The sequence below is a fragment of the Pimephales promelas genome, chromosome 10 (assembly GCF_988280905.1).
Source record: "Pimephales promelas chromosome 10, fPimPro1.hap1.1, whole genome shotgun sequence".
Lineage (NCBI taxonomy): Eukaryota > Metazoa > Chordata > Actinopteri > Cypriniformes > Leuciscidae > Pimephales > Pimephales promelas.
The window spans coordinates 30,174,974-30,199,135 of NC_142778.1; the positions used below are offsets into that span (position 1 = coordinate 30,174,974).

Consider the following 24,162-nt stretch of genomic DNA (forward strand, 5'->3'; position numbering starts at 1 on the left):
GCACAAGCAAAAACAGTGATTATTTTTAACTTGTAAATATATATCAAGGACTTTTCTGTGAAACAAATATATTTTTCAAGACTACATTTCTCTTTTTTCTGTGTAACGCCAACTTGTGTTATAGTGGGAAGTTTCAGGGGAGAGGCTGAATGATTTGGGTTTTAAACATACACAATGTTATCAGCATTATCTGTGTGGAGAAAGAAAACCCAAGAGCCGATGTCTAGGATAGTGCATTTTTAATCGTTGTGCTTGGAGGAAACAGGACGATTTCTCTGAACCTCATCCGACAACTATAATACAGTTAAACATCAGAGGTCAACTATAATCTCTTCTGTACATATGAACAATACTGACTTTAAAAGAATACTTGTTTATCCTAAACGTTCAATAGAGAAGACAAACGAAAGTTAATGCGCGCCGCTTCCAATTTCATAGTTGGGTTTCACACAAGGGCGAGGGTCAAAGTTCAAGCCAGTCACTGAGCACATGAGAGTAATCGAAAATACTAAGTATGGCTTAACGAACAAAAAACGAAATATCCCGTGTTCGCAATGGCGGTACTTATTGCCACATTCAGTTTGTTTGGAAACGAGTGAAAAACTATGAACCAAAATTTAATATTACAAACAATATATACAGTTTTCATATTCCCTTCAGAAGTCCTCCAATGTACAAGCGTTTACACACACACACGCACGCACGCACGCATACTAATCTATACAACATTTAAGTTCCCAGTTATTTACATATATTTGGTAAAACCCTGATTTCGACAGTTTGTAAAACTCACCTTTCACTTATTTAATGATAAAACACGATTGATTGAAAATACTAAAGAGCAAAAAGACTACCAGCTCTTACTTTGATCCAAAACATTTGACCTAAAAGGCAAATTGTAAAGTGTTCAAGCAGTCTTTCTCCTGTTAGTTTATCTTTCTTTTTTTTCCTCAAAGTTCTTTACTTAAACAGTTGAATATATTAAAACTATGGTCCCAAGAGTACACAATGTAATATATTGTAACAAGTATGGACAACATGTACAAATACTTAAATGCTGCCAGTAACCTAACTTCACAAAATAGAGGGCAATAACAGACCGAGGGCAAAGGGAGGGCAGTGGGAGGTGTCTATCCATGGTTACTGTAGTTTTCATTACAGTTGGGGTCCAGGAACCAGACGTGGTCTTGTGAGAAGTTGTTTGTGTTGTTGTGGGGCAGAAGCTGCCTTGCTCTGCTGCTCGTGGAAGCTCTGCTAGGGTTGCTGATGCTGCTGCTGCTGGTGGTGGTGTTCACCTGCTGAGCTCCTCTGCTGCTGGGAACGGGAAGATGCGACCTGGGCCTCGTCACTCGCCGAGGAGAAGAGTGACCACCGTCAGTCTTTTCAGAGTCAAAGAAATACACATAAAACAACATATTTGAACAAACATAAAAGAAAGAATGTACTTCGAATGTGCTTTGTTACAAAAACTAGCAAGCGGCCTAAAGAGGTATTTAAAGGCAAATCCAAGATGGCAAATGAGGTGTTAACTGGTTCATTCTCGTGTTACACAACACGTTTGAGCTTCCGCAAGAACCAATAAGGTTTGTTCTCACGCATCAAGCAAGTACGGTTGCACTTCTGTTTGAATTAAAGGAGTAGTTCACATTTTTAAAAAAAAAACTTTTGCTGATAATTTACTTACCCCCATATCATCCAAGATGTCCATGTCATTCTTTCTTCGGTCAAAAGAAATTAAGGTTTTTGATGAAAACATTACAGGATTTTTCTCCATATAATGGACTTCAATGGGAACCAAACAGTTCAAGGTCCAAAAGACAGTTTCAGTGTAAACTGCAAACTGTTCAAAGGGCTTTAAACGATTCCAGACAATGAATAAGGATCTTATCAAGCGAAACGATCACAAATAAAAAAAAAATAAAAGTTTAAGTTTTATATGCTTTTAATAAGGTCGCCTTGCTCTGTTCTGTGATGCGCGTTTGTGACTCTCCTGTTCGAACTCGTTTATCAAAATGAACGAATCTTTTTTTGTGTCATTTGGGTCATTCAACGAAATGAACGAGTTGACTCGGGAAAAGATTTGTTTATTTTGGACCTTGAACCATTTGGTTCCCATTGAAGTCCATTATATGGAGAAAAATAGGAATGTTATCATCAAAAACCTTAATTTCTTTTTGATTGAAGAAAGAATGACATGGATATCTTGGATGACATGGGGGTGAGTAAATTATCAGCAAATTTTTTTTTAAAGTGAACTACTCCTTTAAACTCAATCTAAATTCAATCTGTTCGTCATAGAAAGCAATCAAATCTTTTCGGAACATTTTTACTAAACCGTTCCATTCATAAGGATTCGTTTTACAATCTCTTTATAAAGTTTTTAAAGCGCCAAAGTGGTAGTTCCGTAGCTGTCAATGGAGGGACAGAAACCTCTCATATTAAAAATATCTTAACATTTTTTTTTTTGAAGAACAAAAATGATTAATAAAAACCAATTCCACGGGTTTAAAACGACATGAGGGTGAGTAAATGATGACAATTTTCATTTTTGGGTGAACTACCCCTTTAAAGAGTTAGAAGCCATAAACCAAACCAACTTGCTATGAGGTGAATGACAATATTAAAAAGTATTTGAAACTCAAAAAACACGGTGCTCAAGTTAAAACAAGTTCAACTTCTGAAAAACGTGAAACATTCCTTTACCCGGAGTTAAGAGTGGGGTTTAGAAAAAGCGCAGTGTGAAATGTCCTTATCTGTGCACTATTTAGAGTATCCAAACTGGTTATGTATACGGTTCCGTGACAGTCAAGACAATGGCCTTGGAAGAACGCTAACTGTAGGTGTCTCAGTCGGCTTTGGAACAGAGACATGGTGTTTTATCAAAGGCTTGCCTTCTGTGGTGGAGGACAGGTCATATCCACGGCACTCACTGGTGTAACAGGGAGTGTTTGGGACTCCGTGACCTCACCATCATTCATCTGAGGAGTGGGTGGACTCGAGTCTGGAAGCATGATGAAGTCCTCTTTAAAGAGAGCAATCTGTACCAGGTAAAAGAGGAAATGAAAACAGCTCGTCAATTCCTAGAAACTGCAAGGACATGCGCTTTACTGTGCCAGACTGTTTGTTTAGCTTGAACAGAAAGTCTCAGAGATACACATGCTGAGTTTTTTGTAGTAGACGGACTAAAACTTAGACTAGAAGATTAAACCACTACTTTGTAATGTGTATATAAAATTAAAAAAAAAAATAGTAACAAACTATATTTTTACATTTTCTGTAGGAATATGAGTGGTGCTTGTACATGCAAAATTGACTTCCATAGTAGGAAAAAAAACCAGTGGAAGTCAGTGGGTGCCGTCAACTGTCTGGTTACCAACCCTCTTCAAAATATCTTACTCGTACAAGTTTGGAACAACAAAGGTGAGTAGATTTTTTTCTCCCGCCACTTTATTCTCAAAACGTATTTACATATACTATTATTAATGGAAGTAAATTGAGATATTTTTTTACTTTCTACTCAAAGAATCCTGAAAAAAGTTGATCAGTTTCCACAAAAATATTAAGCAGCACAACGGTTTTCAACAATGATAATAAGAAATGTTTCTTAAGCACCAAATCAGCACATTAGAATGATTTCTGAAGGATCATGTGACACTGAAGACTGGAGTAATGATGATGAAAATGTAACTTTCCCATCACAGGAATAATACATATACTTTTGATCAAATAAATTCTGCATCAGTGAACAAAAATAACATCTTTTTTTTTTTAAATGTTAAAAAACTTACACTTTTTTACAACTTTTTCTTTTTTGTGTGTGTGTGTGTGTGTGTACATGTGTATTTATAAGTATGGGTATATATGTTCATATGTGTATGTATATTTTTATTTAAATCATTTATATGGCTGTATAATATAGTATTGGTTGAGATCTGAATATCCACAAGTGCAGCAAGATGTGTACTATGTATGAATATGTATGCATATATATGTGTATTTATATATGTATTTTTCTATTTTATTTATTTATATATATGTATGTGTGTTTTTTTGTTTTCTATTACCTGCCCCAGATAATGTATTGTCGTTATGTTTTGTGAAAAATTCAAATAAACAAAAAGTAAAAAAAAAAAAAAAACTTACAGAACTCAAACTATTGAACAGTGCATATTAATGTCCATTACCTTGCTTATGTCTGGCTCAGATTTGCTAGAGCACATGGTCTGGAGTTCTCTGATGAGATCCGTCTCGTCATCAGAGTAGAGAGAAAGACCCACAGCAACTCCATCACCGAGTCTGCAGGAACATCCATAAAGAATCATTGAGTAACACTGCCATCTGCAGGTGGCACAAACACATGCCCACAAACAGGAAACCAACCTTGCGTGATTGACATTCGTCAGTGAGTGAGTGCTTGAATTGGCCAGAGATCCTATATTACAAGAATAAGGATTATTTAGACAATATTATGGAAACAAAAAGTTTGCTTCTGTAGCTGAGGTGCATTTACTGCAAAATAAGAGCCATCAGTTACACATCACCTTCTCTTATGGAACAGCTAGAGTTCCTCCCAGAGGCGGGGCTTCCTTTCTTCCTCGGACTGGTATTGGCTCGTCTCCAAGCGCCATTATCGCGTCCTTTTCGGCCCCCTTTCCTGTAGGCGGAGCCAATGGTGGAAAGAGGGAAACATCCTCCCTGGAACTCTGGTAAAAGCCTGTCAATCTCTAACCACACAAACAGAAAAAGAGAAAAATATATTTTATGTGAGCACCAAAAACTACTGCACTGAAAGATTTAAAGGGGCAATTTGTAGAATTAAAAAATGATGTGGTTATTAGCGACACCGGTGGCCATTAAGTGAATTGGAGACAGAAACGTATTGCTTGTGTTCGCACTCTAACATGTCCCAATTATACTTGTGGCGAAGTTCTTTTTTTATTCTTAACAGGCAAGTAAAAAGTAGCTGGAACGACTCTATGGTTTGTATTTTGCTATCTCTCTGTTGTTTTGTCAGTCCCTGTGTATCTGTCTAGGAACGTCATCTGATTGGTTCCTGAATGATGATTGCTGCTCGATCCTGATTGGTGCAGCGTGTTTTAAAAAGACTCTTAGACGTATTTCAACGCAACTTCCAGTGTTCAGTTGATCCTGATAAGAGCTCATTGTCACAGATATAAACACAACAGCTTTCTTGTTCCATGAGGGGGTTTCAAACCGGGACAGCTTGGTTTCCAGGCGGACCATAAAAAAAATTATTTCCAATTGTGCCATATGCATTAACCATTGGTCCGTGGGGATGACATCTGAGGCTGAGACTACTTTGAATGTGGCTAGGGAAAGTATCTCAGTACTGAAATGCAGCATTAAAGTAAATGACAAGCTACTAATGTAGTTGACATTTGGCGCATGTTTTAGTTGAGTCTGTTCCCCAACACTGGTGCTGTACCTGGTCTGGGCAGTGGGCAGCCTTGCAGTACAGCCTTATTCAGAAGGATATTGAGAGCTGCTTTGACAACCGCTCTCTGACCTGGGCTCAGACCTTTGCTGTTGGGAGACCGTCGTTGGGCGGGAGAACGCTTGGCTGTTACTCTAGATATAACAGCGTCCTCGACCCGTGGAACAATCACTGCATTCCAAAGCCTCACTAACCACCTAAACACAGACACATGGACCAATTTTAACATGAAACACTCCCTGTCATAGGAAATATATATATATATATATATATATATGAAGAGTTCAGATGCAAAAGCCTCTAAATGCCATTTGAAATTTTCTTCTTTAATGATGATTTTTATCAAACTTGTACATTTAAGTTCAGTAATTTCACGTAAATAACAATTAATAGGTAATTATCATTGCCATTTAAGTGAAATCACTGAACTTAAATATACAAGCTTGATAAAAATTATCATTTTAGAAGAAAATTTCAAATGGCACTTAGAGGCTTTTGCGTCTGAACTCTTATATATATATATATATATATATTTTTTTTTTTTTTTTTGCATGAATAGTTGTTTAATTTCAAATGACACTGTTGTGAAACACACAAAAAAAATCGATACACGTAGATTCTGAATATTTGCAATTTAAATACAAATGAATGTCTTAGAACTATTATTATTATTATATATTAATACTAATTCCACTATTGTGACAACACTAGATTGACATACTTTGGAATAGCCTGGGTCTGTTCTGGATTCACAGGGCAGGAGAGGAAGATGTAGGGTCCCAACAAGGCCTCTGATGTCCCCAGACGCGACAGACAGGCGTTGAGCTGGTGCCACACTGAACACACCCAAGAAAGAGCTTTGTGTACGGGATCATCAGATGTCCAGCATTGGCCCTGAGTCTGCAGAAACACAGAAAATCTAAGTGAAAGGGATAGCTCACTAAAAAAAAAAAAAAAAAAAAAAAAAATTGGAATGCTTAAAAGTCTTCATTGTTTGTAACAGCAACTGAAAAAAAACTCTTGATGTGCTCCAAAAACGATTTAAAACGAACTCAACAAGCTATACACAATAAACACTATACACTAAACCGGTGTGTCATGACTCAAAAGTGTGTCACAATACTGTTTTAAGTGTGTAGTCATTTTTTTTGAGTGTGTAGTCAGTAATTTTTTTATTGTAAATGTTTTTCTGATGCAAGACTTTTATTTTGAAAGATGTGCCTGACCACTCTTCTGTCAGAAAAAAAAGAGTGTATGATGAAAAACATGTTTTGATTCAGTGTCTATTCAGTGTGTGCTATACATCACTTCACTATATAAAGAGCAAATCAAATCATGAGCATTCAATGTCATAGTTACGTTTAGTAAGTCATAAAATGCAGGTATTAATCAGGATCAAAGCCCTTATGTTTTATTAATAGTTCAGGTAAATATTGCGTACTTACCATGGAAACTGTAGTTTTTGTAGTTACCAAAATACCGCTTTATTTTCACTTATTTTTATTATTTTCTATATGGCTGTGGTGTCTCATTCCAACTTACTATTTTATATTGTATTTATACTACAGTAGTTTGGGGCTGCTAAAATTAGTAATAATAGAATTAGTAATACATTTTCTTAGTTTGCTTAGCATCATGACCATGGGGAACTGTAAGTTCCATGCCAAAACTAGTTGAGAACCACTCTACTAAATGATCTTGACTAAATTTAGAGCTGAATTTCTATTTTGGAGGTCTTCCCTCCAGCTCAGTAGATAATGAAGCAGGGCTGACCTTGTGGAGGAGTTTTCTGCGGAGATGACGTCCCAGCATGCCATTGAGGGGCTCTGTGTCCCAGCGCAGCTGAACCCAGCGGAAGTGCTGCTGTAATCGTAGCTCAGCACCCTGCAGACGAGGCTTAGCCAGGGTGCCAATCAAAAAACTCCCTTCACGGAAATAGTAGAGCCCATTGTGACCTGCCCATCAACACGAGGAGAAAAGAGTTGAACCGAAACGCTATTTCAGGAACATTGACTGTTCCTGCTCTGCTAAATCTGTATGAATGTATCTTACCATGATTAAGGGAGAGGGAATAGACAGATCCTCGGTTCTCCAATGCTTCGCACAGGTCTCCCAGGATGTGGCTGAGAGAGTGTGCTCTCTCCAGACCCTCAAGAACCGCCACAACACAACGCCCAGCGCTGCCTTCATGCAAAGACACCAGGAATCCTGATACACACACACACACACAACTCGATCAATACCAGACATACCACTATATTCAAATATCCAATTATTTAAGGAATATTCTGGGTTCAAGTTAAACTCCTCAAACAACACAGTTTGTAGTATAATGCTGTGCAAAAATCAAGGTTATGGTAAGTGAAAAGGTCCCATTTTTGGAGGATTTAACAGCAGAAATTTGAAGCTCATAATTTCATAAAAGCAGTAACATTAATTCTTATGTTAAAATATTTGATATTTGAGCAGTAAAGTTGGTTGATTTACAGCCATGGCAACAAATATGTCAAATTTGGTATAACTTACACAGTAAAGGTTAGTGCGTGATTTTTCACAACCATGCTAATGCTAACAGACATTTTGTAAATATTTTGTGGCTATACCATTGAAACTAAGTATTTTAACATTTACAAATGTACCACATTCGTCTTCACTGCAAGTGCCTCTCTATAACCAAGATTTATATTTCACAAATCTTTATTTATTTATTTTTTTTTTATTACAAGGTACAGGCCAAAATAATCAGTCTTGAATAATCAGACTTGATCATTTTTGAGCATTTCAGATTAAACAGATGATAAACTATGCGCTAAACAGCCCAGGGAGCGCAAGTCCATTCCGTGCATCTGTGGAGGGAAAAGTCTGCTTTGCACGGGTGCAAAATACGAATGATACATGCGTCGGTGTACAAAGTCAATTAAGCTGGGTGCAAGATAGGGCCCTTGACCTTGTTTCTAGGGTCTGATTTCTTCTTCTTCGGCTCCTTTGCCTACATCATCACCTGAGATATGTGACTCCTCAACACAGCGCTGCTCTTACCACAGTTGATGAAGATTTCCAGCAGGTGCTCTTTTGATAGACTCTCATCTATCTCCACCCTGATGACATCACAGCCAATCCCCTGGGCCTCCTGTCTGTGCTGCAATCACACACAACAGGTGCATCATAAACATCATGACTGGTACAGATGGATGTTCACAGCACACGAGACATACTGAGATTCAGAGATCATTCAGAGATTTAGCTCATGTTTAACTTTTATTTGATGTTTATAGATTTGTGAAACTCTTAAGTCATCAGGAAATCAAAATGGACACTATTTACTTTATTAGTACAACTTACAGCCCATCCTACATTTTTTCTTGGTGGATAACATTTTACTCAAAAATATGTTACATTAAGGAAATAAGATTGTACTCCGTTTACCATTTATTTTACAGCACCGTTCAAAATATCGGGGTCGGTACGATTTTTTTTATTGTTTTTTTTTTTTAAATAATATTGCAATTTAAAAGAACTGTTTTTATATTTTAACATTTTTAAATGTAATTCATTCCTTTAATGGCAAAGCTGAATTTTCAGCATCATTACTCCAGTCTTCAGTGTCACATGATCCTTCAGAAATTCTTCTAATATATTGATTTGCTGCTCAAGAAACATATCTATAAATGTTGAAAACATTTATGCAGCTTCATATTTTTGATGAGAATTCTTTGATGAATAGAAAGTTCTATTATAAATGTCTTTACATTCACTTTTATTAATTTAATGTGGTGTATGTTTTTGAATACATTTCAAGAATTTATCATTGCACTTTTTATGTACATCCTTATAGGATTTAGGCCTCATGTAATCAGTGCTTAATGTTCAAAAACCATTTCAATTAACAAAATGTATTTACTTATTAATTTTTAAACCCTTTGGATGAAATGTAAAAATGTGAATATTTACGATAATTGATAATAATTACCTTGATATAATGAGAGATCTGGTTGGCGATATACTCCTGAAAGCTGCCCTCCAGCCCATGAAAGATGACATTATGATACTGTTCCACCTGACCACAAACAAAAGCACCACAAAAGAGTTTATCAACACTGGCAATTATTCATCTAGACCAGGTTTATTTTATCATCCATGCCAAATATTTTATTTATGCATGCCTTTATGCAGGCTTGATTACTCAAGTGTGTCTTGGAGGGTGTTTTGTTGTCTTAAGTTACTACTTGTTGCACTGCACGTATCTTCTAATACATCCTTTTAAAACACAAATAGCATCTGTTGCCCCAAGGTGCCGAACTGGAGGCGGAGGCTCAAAGCATTTTGTTTTGGTCCCAAGGTATTATAAGGACTTTGTTCCCTCACAACACACTTCATCCAAACTTTAAAAATCATCCAGCGTAACTCAGACATGCTCTTTGACGAGAAGAGGGAGTCAGCGTACCAGGCGGACATAGTTCTGCAGCAGCTGTAGAGGGATCAGGGAGTCGTACGTCATCTCATCCAAAGTACACTCTGACAGGCCTGACAGAAAGCAAAATTATAGCAGCCATGAGACATAAATCAAACCTACATGGTATATCAAAGAGCACAACACACAGAGGACATGGGAGACCAGGAGATCTGTGTGAAATGGATTTGAGCGAGGAATTCATGCAGTTGTTTTGACGTGCCGTTGCATGAGATGGAATATTCTGGAGCCCGGCTAAACCTCGTAGTCATGTGATGACAGGGAGCACAGCACGGCTATTCATTTAAGTGTGGAAACCCAAGAGATCTGCTTGTTCTTTCTGTCATAGGCATAGTGTAACTTTCTGCTTTACCAAGAGAATCTCTCTTTTTACAAAACATGTGGGAACACTTCACAATGAGGTTCAATTTGTTAACATTAGGCACTGCATACATATGAACAATGAACATTTAATAACTATGAACAATACTTTTAATCTAATTTAATGTTCATTTCTACATAAAGAAAATACATTTTTAACATTTCGCACAAGTTATACCACATGGCATTATAGAATGCAATGCCATGTAATGCAATACTATTCAAAAGTTTATGGTCAGTAAGTAAAAAAAAAAAGAACAAAAAGAACAATAGAAAGCTCTTACGAACTTTCTATTCATATATAAGGGTCTTATCAAGCAAAACGATCGCTTCGAACTCGTTCATCAAAATGAACAAATCTTTTTCCGAGTCATTTGGTTCATTGAACGAACGAAACAAACAAATTGACTCGGAAAAAGATTCGTTCATTATGATGAACGAGTTCGAACGTGCGTCACAGAACAGAGCAGGCGACCATTTGAGCTTATAAAACTTAAACTTTGTTATTTATTTGTTAAATGAGTGATCGTTTCGCTTGATAAGACCCTTATTCATCGTCCGGAATCGTTTAAAGCCCTTTGAACAATTTGCAGTTTGTACTGAAAGTGTCTTTTGGACCTTGAACTGTTTGGTTCCCATTTAAGTCCATTATATGGAGAAAAATCCTGGAATGTTTTCATCAAAAACCTTAATTTCTTTTCAACTGAAGAAAGAATGACATGGACATCTTGGATGAAATGAGGGGTGAGTAAATTATCAGCAAAAAGTTTTTTGAAAAGTGAACTACTTTAAGAAAAAAAAAATTAAAAATAGTTTTTACTGTATTTTTGAATGCTTTCAATTTTTTTTATGAATTTCAAATAAATGCAGTCTTTGCAAGCTGAAGAGACTACTTTATCTTACGGACCCCTAAAATGCTCATTTTGGTGCTCAAGAAACATTTCTTATTATTATTAGTGTTGAAAACAGTAGTGCTGCTTAATGTTTCTAGGAAAACTGTAATACATTTGGGTGACAAAATGACTGCTTATTTATGAGGTGTGAAATAGGCCTAAATGAAACAACTGCAAGCTCACCTTTAAGATGTATGGTAATACGTTGACTCAGGCGTTTCCGAATGAGGTCCCAAGGAGACTGGGCCAGTTCCTCTCCCGGCAGCCAGACAGCATCACCTGAACAAGGAAAGAGGGATAGATTTGCTAGATGTACTGTACATGTCCGCTTATAGTGAAAGACACGTGTAATCTTTACTGACATGGGATCGGTTTTCATCTACTGTTTTGAGCCATGATAAATGAACTTTTATCCTCCTCTCTCTCTTTCCTGTCTGTCAGTTTCCTCATGTTTTCTGTCTGGAAGAGTAAAGAGTCATCAGGTTGCTCTCTGTAGGCCAAATCGCTTCATTTTGACATCTGCTCTTGGTGTTTGGAAACATCTTGTCTTAAGGGGGGAGTTGAGTGTAAACAAAAAAAAAAAGAAGTGGTGAGAGAAAGAGTGCAAAAGAGACAGGGAGAAGGCCAGAGGGGTGTGAAAGAGATAGGTGAGAACTAGGAGAAGGCTAGTTTATTTTCAGCAGCCCTGCATGACAACCCTCGGGTCGAGCCAAGCGGCGTTAGACCCCTGTCCCACGTCCTTCCCTACTTGGCCCAGTGTGGTGTTGGACAACACCCAAGACAAGAGTCACATTCAATTCAGGCACACTAGAGCTCGAGTCAGAATAACTACTAAAAGAGCCTACACGAGTAAATAATAGCACATTTGTTTGTGCGGATGTGTGTGTGGTATTAAGTTCTCTATTCAGAAGTTTTATATCACAGATCATACTAGTGACAGATATATAAACACATATTGGCCATCTCTTTTTCTTGTTTTGATGACAACAAGAGTTTAAATCGCTGCGGTGGGGAAATTAAAACTTGAACAGTAACCAAGGGCAATTCAGGAAGTGCAGCAGCTGTTCATAAGGCTGGGGTCATCCGAGAATAGCCATCGCAAACGACTCTCTATGCTACAAGTTGCATTTCAAAGCAATCATGAAACGATCATGGCTGCTTCTGCACTGTGCATTCAAACATGTCAGTGAATTGATCCATTTGCATTGTTACAAATGATTTCTATTTTTATACATTAAAAAAAAATTACTGACTGGGTAACTTTTGATGGGTAGTATATTTGTATTTTCTTTTGGTTTTAAGGTGAAATATGATCTGGAAACACACATCATGTTGTAGAGCAAGGGTGTCCAATCCTGTTCCTGGAGATCTACCTTCCTGCCAAGTTCCAACTACAACCCTGATCAAACACAACTGCTAATTAACCAGCAAATTAAGATCTTCAGAAAAACGTGATAATTCCAGACAGGGTGTTAGAACACAGTTGGATCTGACCTCTTCAAGTAGGTAGATCTCCAGGTACAGGATTATGCACCCTTGTTATAAAGATAATCAAGTTAAATGGACACAAATTATTCTAAATTTCTTGGCAAGTAGCTAGTTATACTGTAAGATGTATATGTGATGATTACCTATAATCACTGAGGCCATGCTGTTAGTAGAGAGGCCCAAAGTGTCTGCTCTATCCAGAACTTCCTGCAGTTCCCACCTCCCACAAATTAGCTGGAGGTGATTGGTCAGCAGGCCACTCAAGCTTCCTGTTAACTCTTCCCAGCTGGTATTGCGGCGAATTGTAACTTTGCCAACAGTGCATCCGTCCTCCAGGAGATCCACAGGGCAAAGACGCTCCAGTGAGCACATGAGCACCTGTACGACCACTGTGTAAAAGTCTAAAGTAGGGCAGAAAGCAAATGTTAAGGGTTAAGGCTGTGGTCACTTAAGCCAACTAAACCTGCCAAACTATCACATTTGTACAAAGCTATGTCACTTAAATTATATTCACCCAGGTTCTCTAGTAGATCTTTGCAGTCATCTGTGGCAACATCATGTATGGTGCGATTGCATTTGTCCCTCTTCTCCATGTCCTGTTGACTGTGGTTACACAAAACCTCCAGGCATTTCTGTAAAGCAGAAAGCATGTGTTATCAGCCACTTCTTACTATTCTTTTCTGGATGCCAGCCGAACTTAGCCCCGTCCACAACCTTTGAGGATGGGAAGTTCGGACTGACTTGATCTGTTTTGAAGCAAGTATGCCCAAACCAATCGGCATACTTGTTCGGACCAATCAAATTGTCAGGGCGGGCTTTATGGGATGATCAACCATAAGGTAATCATCCACGTCACCAAAGAGCGATTGGGTTGAATTTGTTTACAACAAAAAATGGCTGCCACTGGAGAATTTAGATGTGAAGATTCCATCATCGCGTCTGTTATAAAAGATGTAGACAGCACATTCATTTTAAAAGAGGAACAGAGAACCGTAATCACTGCATTTGTCAATCTAATTGAGTGCAGAGGCATTTTGTTTCCTGGTTCGGTTGAAACACGCCCCATAATCACAGCCCAACGGAGCAGAATCAGACTCACATTCTGACTAGAATCAGAGTATGACGACCTCAGGCAAGTAAAACAGTGTACTTGGCATCAAACTCAAACACGTCACCTTGTAGCCCCTGGATGCAGCAATATGGGCAGCAGTCCAGCCATCCTGGTTACTATGGTTGAGGATGTGACTGGCCTTGGTTATGCCAGGGTGTTGGAGCTCCTGATTGGAGTCTGAAGGAGATGCAGGGAGACCCAGGTCTGGTTCAGGTGATGGGTGGTGTAGCAGGAGCTTCAGAGGGCCCACGTGACCTGAACTGACAGCGGCGTGCAGAGCTGTGCAGTTGTCCTGAAAACAACAAACACTTAAGCGCAAGTGCAAAAACATACTAAATAATCTACAGATATACACAAACTTACAACAAAACAGATTAAAAAAAGATTCCCAGGATATTTTTGGGGATTTTTCAGCCCAGTAAATAAGAGCAAACTGAGAAAACATCCAGGGAATAATTAAGTGTTTCTAAAATAGGCACCGTAATTACATTCTGAACAACACATAGAGTGCAAAATACCCACACTCAACTGTTAAGGTAACCATGGAGATTAACAGAGGGCCAGTATTTTCTAACGTGTTAAGGAATTTAGAATGTAATTGACATTTGAGAGAAACTGGAGTCAGGAACTGAAAACTCACAGTCGTGACATGTGAACGGTCTGCTCCTGCATCTAACAAGACTTTCACACACTCCACATGTCCCTGTTCACAGGCCAGGTACAAAGGGGTCCTTCCCTGCAAACACTCCTTCTCCAAATCAGCTTCACATTTTACAAGAGCTTTCACACACCTACCAATGAAAGAACAGCTGAGATTGGCATCATTGCATAGAGAAACACATCAGAGACAACATTTTCTAGATATACACCCAGCACTACCTTCCAATTTTGTTGATTTGATCACAACCAGGCAGCGCTTAATGCACATGCAAAAGGGGTCCAAAACGTTGATTACTCAAACCGTTTGCTGCAGTAGTCATGTGACCACATCACATTTCATTTAAAACGCTAATCCGTTTTGATGCATCTTGGACAACAGTGACACAGTACCACCTACTCACCAGTCAATCATTCACTGCATCAAATCAAAGGTTTTAAAGGGATACTCCACTTTTTTTTTTTTGGAAATAGGCTCATTTTACCACTCCCCCAGAGTTAAACAGTTGGTTTTTACCGTTTTTGAACGGTATTCAGATATTTAGAAGAATATCAGTAACCATACAGTTTCTGGTCTCATTGACTTCCATAGTAATTTTTTTCCTACTATGGAAGTCAATGAGACCAGAAACTGTCTGGTTACTGATTTTCTTCTAAATACCGGAAAATCGGCTAAATGGATTTGAAAACGGTAAAACTCAACTGTTTAACTCTGGAGGAGTGGTAAAATGAGCCTATTTCCAAAAAAAGTGGAGTATCCCTTTAAAACAAGCCTGTTACATGTGGCTTTAAAATTTCAGAGAAAATAACCAAAAATCTTGTGATAAGATCACCTGATATGGAATATGAAAGTGTCACTGTTCTTAAAAACACAATCAAAAAGTTAAAACACCACAACAGCAAGGGAAAGGAGAACAGAGGACCCACCCAAGGTGACCATTTACAGCAGAGGCATGCAACGGTGTAAATTCTGTTTCATTGGCAGCTTCAGCAGATGCCCCTGAAGTCAGCAGCAGATTTAAGCAGTCTATAGAAGATATAAACACATTATTTACATATTAACATATTCATTTGCACTGTGTCTTATGTACGTACACAAGACAAAAGCACAATGCTAACCAAAAAACAATGTATGCATACAAATGCCAATCTCCCCAGCACGTACCTGTGTGTCCATTAAGAGCAGCAGAGATCAAGGCAGAGGTTAATTCATGTTGACGAGGATGAATATCCAATAGTGGATCTTGGTTAAGCAGCATAGACAATAAAGTGACATTTCCCTGGGAAGCAGCTTGGAGGAGAAGGGTTTGCCCGTCATCCAGGGGGACGGGGTCACCACAGGTTAGCGAGGGGACTATGGAGGGACACCAGCCTGGGAGGGTTCAAGCAACAGCAGTAACTAGTGAGGCAGGGTGCTTGGTTTTGTGTCAAAATGTGTTCCCTGAACCAAAACATTACCCAGAAGAACCACTCCATTTGTCATACAGAAATAATTTAAGGCCACTGGTGCAGTGAGTATTTAGCAGTATCCAAATTACCCTCCAGATGGTGGGTATGCACATACAAAATGTGTGCTAAAAATGAGAAGTAGGCCAAATTTGGTTAAAACAAAGGATAAATGTTTACGTGACGTACACATTTTGGCACAACATTGGAAATGTATTATTCTAGAGAGTGCATCTGCAATCCACACACTATATCCTACAAATCAGATCAGTTTTCAAATGTTACAGTCAACTTCATCTGTTTTTAGGTCAGGCTAAAAAAAAAAAAAAATCAAATCAAAGACAACTCAACTGGATAAATCAAATCAGGCAGCAGGCGGTATGGTAAATTAATGAAAGTCACGCATCGTAAATTGTGTCAGTCAAACTGAAACGTTCTAAACATGGTGCTGATTGTGAGAGACATGTAAATTAGACAGCGTTAGAAATATGGAAACAACAGCAGATAAACAGATGAAATGTAAAAAGCACAGAGCACACTGCACAGGAATACTACTGGCAAATTGGCACCTGTATGTGAAATCAGAATTCAAATAACTCATCTTGCAGTGTGGATGTAACTAGTCTCATATCTGAGTGCTAATGCTAAAGCATGTTTGTAAATAGCTTTGTCTCTAGGGATTCTCTATGTTTATCTTGGTTAGTGGAGGGAGTTTGGAGAGAGATAGATAGAGATAGAGATAGGCTGTTTCATTAAGGTCCAGTGGAAAGCATAAGAGTATTGTCTCTTTTCTGGGTTAAAATGGGCGGCAAAGAGAGCAGAGGAGCCTCAGAGAACTGCCATGGCTGAGTGGCTGCAGAAAGAGGGAGAAAAGGGCTAATTTTTAGCATTTAGCAATGACAGCTAGCTACCGACATCTTTCAGAGCTACCCTGTGGATTAGTCTCTAGTGACATTGAAGAAAAAAGACTGTTGGAATACTTGCTCTGCCTTCAATGGTGTTATAATTGTCTTTCTTTGGTGCTCTCAGAGAGCTATGGAGAGGCCTGCAGAGACAGGGTGGTATTTCAAAATATGAGAGAACTCTAAAGCTTCTGACACTCGTTCCAAGGGGAAAATCTAACTGCAATTGGAGCCGTCTCATTTATTTGGCTTACAGACCAATGCATGACTCTCCCTAACTGACATCTCTGTCAAAACTCTTTTGGATCTCTGCTGAAAAGACCAGCGTATGTTGCATCTTTGATGTTGGTCCCCAGTGTAGGATGTTTTTGTACTGGTGTTTCCACCAGGCTTCTTAATTAGCTTTACCAGCAAGACTTTACAAGAAACACCATACTGGTTGACCAGCAACCAGCTAGACCAACACCAAATCAGCACCAACCAGCCGGATCAGTAAGGACACTCCTGTTAATCTAAGCTGGTCTTTTAGGAGGGTAGCATTTTAGCACAGGGGTGTCCAACCATGCACTTGGAGGGCTACTGTCCTGCAGAGTTAAGTTCCCAACTGTATTCAAAGACAACTGAATTAGCTAGGTCTTAAAGATCACTACCAACTTTCAGACAGGTTTGTTTGAAAGGACACTTAGTAGGACATTGGCACTACAGGAGCATAATTGGACACCTCTGCTCTAAGAAAAGAATTTACACTTCTCAAACAAAGACATCAATGGTATATCTCAGATATAGAAATACTTGCTATTGTGCAGAATCAATGCATAAAGACCTATTTATGAATATTTAAGTGCAAGTCACAACAAATAGAATTAAATTGGGTTAGTTAGAAATGTCAATGAAACCATTGAATGAAACATTTAAAAATGCAGGAAACACCACATTCAAACAAAGAAACAGATGGCAGCATGTACAGTACACAGTGGAATGGTAACTTTAAGACATTGTGGGAAATGGTTAGTGGTGGAACACAGGAGAGGCGGAACCATGCTGTAGGTCAATGGGAGGAAAGGGCAAAGAGCAGCCTCTGGCATCAGCTTCAGAATGGGTTACAGAAAATACCCCTAGAGACCTGCATCGTCAAGAGAGGGACAACCTGACCTATTTGCATCTATAAGTGCTTTGGTCAAGAAACTGTCCAGACATAGATAGGTTCCCTCAAGAATCGTAAAAATGGTTATGTTGAAATACTGGGTTTCAACGGCAAGTAACCCTAGATTATGAATACTCCTCTCCTGGTTCTATGTCCTCCTCTGCTAGGACTTACTGAGGAATATGTCGAGAATGGAAAAGGAGGGTAGTAGAAAAGAGAAGCAGTGAAAGTAAGGGTGAAGAACAGAGCACCCTTTTACCTGATGCTGCTGCCAGGGTGCTGCCCGGGTGCTGGGGGCTATGGGACGGAAGACTAGATGGGTTTATGGAGGGACTAATGACAATGGTAGCTGTGGAGGAGGTGGTGACAGGGGGACACTCCACACATGCTGCTGTCGGCTGCTGCCCCCACGGCCAGCCAGTACAGGAAGCACCCACCTGTGACGCAGTCAAGGCTGGGACAGTACCGCCCAATTCTAGGGAGGGCTTTGGAGGAAGCTGAGGGGTGGCAGTTGATTTGGCAAGGCCCACCCCCAGTCCTGTTCCTGGGGACCTGCTGGCTTCGCCTACTACTTTGATAGGTGGGTGTGGAGGGGATGGTGTTTGCGACAGTCCTGGTTTTTTTGGTGGGATGGGGGGTGGGTTACCCCTGTCTATGCGGGCCACAGTTGGTGATTTAAGGCCTATCTGGGGGTGGCCTAAACGCCCTGTGAAGGGTCCTCCCTCAGATGTGGAGTGAGGCAAACCAGGCCGAAGGGCTGCAGGGGGTCCCCCTGTTGGAGGGCTTGTGAAGCGGGAGAGAACCTGTGTGACTGTGTGGCGAGCCTGTTGTTTGGCTGCAAAGTTGTCTCGATTTGTGGGGGACAGATCACGGGAAGGAGGGCTCTGGTTTGCGGTTCCATTTTGGTCCTGCTCTGAGGCAGAGGGTTGGAATTTGTATCGGGCCGCCTGGACGCGGGGACTGACCCCAGTCGGCAAGGTAGCAGACACACCAGGTGAATGTGAGCCATGGCCCTCTCCTCCATTTTCTGCCTGAGAGCTCCCGTGGTGTAGCCCCCGTCCAGCACTGGAAGTCTTAGGTAGGTTCATGCTAGCATAGGTAGAACTTGTAGGCTTGACTGGGATAGAGAGTGGCACCTTCTTAGCTGCTTCATTTTCATCTGTCTGAGAGGAAGCAGTCTTGTATACTGTTGCCTCAGTGCCCACAGCCACAGATGCCATAGTCTTGGGTTTAATTGGGACAGATGCTGGGGTGACAGAAGGCAGTGGTGGGGCATCTTTGCATCGCTCAGTTCTTAGCTGCTCCACCTGCTGGCGTAAATTTTCGCTTTCCGTCCGTAGCTCCACAGCCCGCGTCTCCTCGCGGCTAAGCCTGGCACGTAGCTGCTCTCGCTCTGTGTCAAACTCGGCCAACTGTTTCTCCATCTCTGCTTCCATCTGTTGGCTGCGACGTCGCTCAGACACCAGTTCTTCCTCTAATCGCCCCACAGAACGACTGTCCTGCTCTGTGCGGGATGAGAGCTCCTCAAAGCGCTGGTTCTCTTCAACCACACGAGCAGCTAGCTGCTTGCATTCATGCACCAGTGACATCACCACGTGTTTGTTTTTCTCTCGCTCATCCTTCAGCTGAGCCGACAGCTTCCTGTGTTCCTGCTCCAGGCTCTGCAGCTGCAGTTTCTCCATTTCAAGCTAGACAGCAGCAGCAGGGCAAATGTGAGACTCACAAAGAGCAAATAACACACACATAAAGCAAGACAGTAATTATTAAACAATTAAAGATACTTCAGTCTTTCGGACAAAACTTTGTAATAATGCCTTGATAATTACTTGAAAATCAAGTAAGATTAAACCTCAAATCAGAAGTTACTCTAAGTTAACCTCACATAAGGTTTAAGCTGCTTAATAATAATAATACTAATAATAATTCATTACATGTATTTCTCTGCACTCAAAGCACTTTGCATAGAAGGGGGTGTGCAGCATCCACCTGGATAATGCAATGGCAGCCATATTGTGCCAGAACGCCCACCACACAGCTTCATCAGAGTGATAAAGCCAATCAGTATTTGGGGATAATTAGGAGCCCATGATGGACAGAGGTCACTGGGCAAATTTGGTCAAGATGCCAGGGTTACACCCCTACTGTTTCTAAAGACATCCAGGGATTTTTAAAGACCACAGAGAGTCAGGACCTTGGTTTAACATCTCATCCGAAGAACGGTGCTCTTTGACAGTATAGTGTCCCTGTCACTATAGACCATTTCACAAGATGTAAACAACACTGGTCCAGAAGCACTTCCTGTTTCAGTTTGTAACTGTTTTCTTTATTTCACATGTAAAGAAAACATTTTAAAGATGTTTGTTTAACTTTTTGATTCAGTTTTAAATGTTCTGTTGGTTGTATTTTATCCCAGCTTTTATGTAGTGTTAAAAAACTGAAACAGGAAGTGCTTCTGGACCAGTATTGTTTACATCTTGTGAAATTGTCTATACTAAGACCCACACAGGTAGCACCCCTACAGGCCCCACTAACACCTCTTCCAGCAGTAACCTGGTTTTCCCAGAAGGTCTCCCATCCAGGTACTAACCAGCCTCAGCCCTGCTTAGCTTTAGTGGGCAACCAGTCTTGGGCTAGAGGGTGATATGGCCGTGGTTTATTCATAGGCACTAAATGAACACTTCCCCAGAAATGAGGAGATGAAAGAAAACACTTAAGCAGTGGCCAGACAGAATCAGACAGTAATCACTGTGATAAACAACAATGTTTATACTATTTTTAAACATCTATACTATATATATATATATATATATATATATATATATGAGCTGTTGCATTAACTACAGTACCGATGCAATAAGAGAACTGTCACCATAACAACCAAGCACAAGTCTTTATTATTGGAAAAAAGAGCTGATATCACCCAGTGTTGGTGTAACATGTAAATATGCATGCATGCTATGTACCTATATAAAAACTGTATCTTATAATAAATATCCTACAATATAACTGAAGCCACTGAGGTGGTGAACAAAGCTGATATCTTGTCTGCAGAAGTGGTGTGCAGTGAAGGGTCAGGGGTCACATGTGTGTGTGTGTGTGTGTGTGTTTTAAAGTTCAAGGCCTGCATTGATATCACGAAGCTAGTATTCTTCGTAGCACTATCTCAAATACTTAGATATTGATTTACAGATGTGTTTGGCAGTGTTTTAGAGTGTCTCCTTATCTGACACCTCCTCTTCTTCTTAAATACCATTATTGCTCGCCTTGTCTGGCGCTCTTTTTCTTGTCTGGTGCTCTTTTCTAACATGCACTATGCTTTCATGGAGGTTAGGAGAAGTGGATTTTGCCTAAAAGTCTTTTTCTTTTCCTGTCATCAATGTTTCCTGCCAGAACAATTTCAGCATAGATGGTGTAGACAAATTACTACACACCCCCTAAAAATACACACACAGGTGCACACATTAGAATATATTCTAAGAATAAGTAGGAACACCTCAGCAAACCTCTGACAGAAAACTTAATCAAGTCAACGTAATCCTACCGAAAAGGATGCCTTATTTCAAATAGAATATGTAAATAATCTTATAATAACTCACACACAAACCTTTCTATAGTCTTGCCCTGTTACACATACAGAATACACACAATTATCAAACAGATCTTACCCTTTTCTGTCTGCTCTCAGCAGCTGATAGCTGGGCAGACATCCTATCCTGCATCTTACGGCAGTGGGCCATTACAGCTTCCAGCACGGTGATGGGGCTCGCGCTAACAGGCCTACAGTCCTTTGGTCCCGTCCCGGACTCAAAGTCTCTCTGCATGGCGAGGAATGGGTCCGTCAGACTGAACTGTCCATATCGCTCCTGCAGGAACACTTCTTTTCTTCGAGCCTATGAAGAACATTTTTGAAATTGTAAAAGATTGTTTTCTTCAATAGCTTTGCATTTTCACAACTGTCTGTATCTAATATTACTCAAAAATACCCTCGTTTGGACACACACATAAATATTAAGTTAGATATTCTGACTAAGGTGTGTATAAGACTAAAATTCTCAGTATGCAAGCAATCCCTTTCAGATTTCCAGAAACAGGAACTTGATTTTGATTTTTTTTTTTTTTAATAGTGGTTACATAAAAAAGGAATGAGGCTAATTTCTAATCAATATATGAATAATCTAATACTGTGCATGTAGACAATAAAAGAACTGAAAACTTCTAGAAATCATGAGGTAAATACAACTGATGCCAATGTGGTATATGTGGGATGCTGGCAAATCATTGTCAAATAACACAGAGCAATTATTACACATTATGTTACCGCAGTGATGCATGTACAGTAAGTGGTGGGTGATTGCCAAGAGACAAACCGCTAACATTGCTCATGATCTTGTGAGTATATGCTTTGGGAATTGTTTGAGTGTGGGAACTTATTAGTGCACAAGCAAAAGTTAAAGGATAACTTTAATAACAAAAAAAGCATTCAAGTTCTTCTACTTTCCAATGCATAGACAAACAAACCTCCTAATACATCGATCCTGACATGTTGCACTCAAACATACATGCTCACACAAGCTCACTTTTTCCGGCATGATCATTAAGCCTGACATTTACTAAGGACGTGTCAAGACCAGCTGGTCATCTCAGCAGGGTCAATTAAGGGCCAACCATGTCACCCCACGACAAACAACCAAATACAAATGTGATGTTTTCCTTGACACAAATCAACACCGACGACTGACTGAATTTCACAGCCAGGGGATGCGACAGATTCAGGAGTGAAGCAACCAGATTAACTGTAACAATTTGGGTCAAGATGCTAACCGTTTCTATCTGCTGGGGATGAACAATGCAAGAATCTGTAAAAAAATTAGGGATGCACCGAATATTCGGCCGCCGAAAATTTTCGGCCGAAAATGGCCCAAAAGTGCATTTTCGGTTTTCGGCCGAAAGACTTTTATCACCGAAACAATACGGCCGAAATGTTGTGATGACGCAAACAGAAACCGCGACCTGCACGCGTGCTTGTCTGAAGCAACATGTCTGCGGTGCGGACGTATTTCAGTGTATCTAAACCCGCGAGGAGACGGAAGCCTTGTTTATCCACCTATATCTGCTCTAAACAACGCGCGCCGCCATGACGACGATTCCGGTTGCGAGCGGGTCAAGAGCGGTGCGCGCACTGTCTGTGGAGACTCGCGCTGCGGAAGCAGGCGAAAGTAAACAAGGCAGCGCGAGTCTCCACAGAGAGCGCGCGCACCGCTCCAAACGGTCGAGGCGTTTATACTTGACGCGCTCTCCGTTTTACTATTCCTTGAAACGACAGGGGACGACTCAAGTAACTGTCCTCTAACCATCAGGAATCGGTGAGAAGAAGAAAGATAAACGCATGACAATGCTTATTTTTTAGTAGGCTATTCCACCACCAATACAAAAATAATCATGTAAAACCCAGTAAACCCTGAGATTATTACTTGTGACATTACAAAAAATATGTATATGGGATTGGGAACTATGTATGTATGTATGGAACTAAATTAATGCTCTCTTAAATATTTAAATGCCTTCACTAAACATGTTTCATTAAGTTTCATGTACATTTGTATTAAACATGGACCATTGTTCATTTAAAAAGGCTTTTTATGTTATTGTATGCCAAATTTTTAAAATGTAACTAATTTAGACATGCAAACTGGGTGCTACTGATGAGAAGTTTGCGCTTGGCTTTGTTTTTGAGAGAACGTTTCATTTTAAAACCTTTCTGCAGGGCAGTAGATTATTATTTAGTGTATGAGTGGGGTCAAGTTAAACATTTTAGTTTGAATTTTATTTTATACTGTGCATTGTGCTAAATAAATATTTGCATAATTTGTAATTGATTTATTCTTTGAAAATGTGATATTAATATGCAATTGCAATGCCTTGATTTTAGTAAAGTTTGTACACAGTCATAGCCATAAATACAATAATACTAATAATTCTTTCGGTGTTTCGGTTTTCGGTTTTCGGCTTTGGTTTCCTCTTTTTCGGTTTTCGGTTTCGGTCAAGAATTTTCATTTCGGTGCATCCCTAAAAAAAATATAATTTTAACGATAAAAGACCCCATAAACCTGTTAAGTTGGTAACGGAATGTTCGCTTACAATATAGACCATTTCACAAGATGTAAACAACACTGGTCCAGAAGCACTTCCTGTTTCAGTTTTTTAACACTACATAAAAGCTGAGATAAAATACAAC

General features: G+C 39.7%; 1 protein-coding gene across 1 annotated transcript in view; it reads right to left on the minus strand.

Moving 5' to 3' along the window:
* Positions 1 to 222: 222 nt before the first annotated feature.
* The window catches only part of cttnbp2 (cortactin binding protein 2), a 45,817-nt gene continuing 21,877 nt past the window's right edge, over positions 223 to 24,162 (minus strand). The window contains exons 3-23 of the mRNA XM_039683859.2: positions 21,593 to 21,817; positions 18,187 to 19,615; positions 15,601 to 15,807; positions 15,363 to 15,462; positions 14,419 to 14,569; positions 13,843 to 14,070; positions 13,182 to 13,299; positions 12,811 to 13,068; positions 11,363 to 11,458; positions 9,900 to 9,979; positions 9,426 to 9,512; positions 8,495 to 8,594; positions 7,508 to 7,663; positions 7,229 to 7,410; positions 6,177 to 6,355; positions 5,447 to 5,652; positions 4,542 to 4,724; positions 4,381 to 4,432; positions 4,185 to 4,296; positions 2,892 to 3,038; positions 223 to 1,379 (exon numbers count right to left, since the gene is read on the minus strand). Of these exons, the coding sequence (XP_039539793.2) occupies positions 1,131 to 1,379; positions 2,892 to 3,038; positions 4,185 to 4,296; positions 4,381 to 4,432; positions 4,542 to 4,724; positions 5,447 to 5,652; positions 6,177 to 6,355; positions 7,229 to 7,410; positions 7,508 to 7,663; positions 8,495 to 8,594; positions 9,426 to 9,512; positions 9,900 to 9,979; positions 11,363 to 11,458; positions 12,811 to 13,068; positions 13,182 to 13,299; positions 13,843 to 14,070; positions 14,419 to 14,569; positions 15,363 to 15,462; positions 15,601 to 15,807; positions 18,187 to 19,615; positions 21,593 to 21,817 (4,545 nt within the window). The 3' untranslated portion in view covers positions 223 to 1,130. The remainder of the gene's footprint in view (positions 1,380 to 2,891; positions 3,039 to 4,184; positions 4,297 to 4,380; positions 4,433 to 4,541; positions 4,725 to 5,446; positions 5,653 to 6,176; positions 6,356 to 7,228; positions 7,411 to 7,507; positions 7,664 to 8,494; positions 8,595 to 9,425; positions 9,513 to 9,899; positions 9,980 to 11,362; positions 11,459 to 12,810; positions 13,069 to 13,181; positions 13,300 to 13,842; positions 14,071 to 14,418; positions 14,570 to 15,362; positions 15,463 to 15,600; positions 15,808 to 18,186; positions 19,616 to 21,592; positions 21,818 to 24,162) is intronic.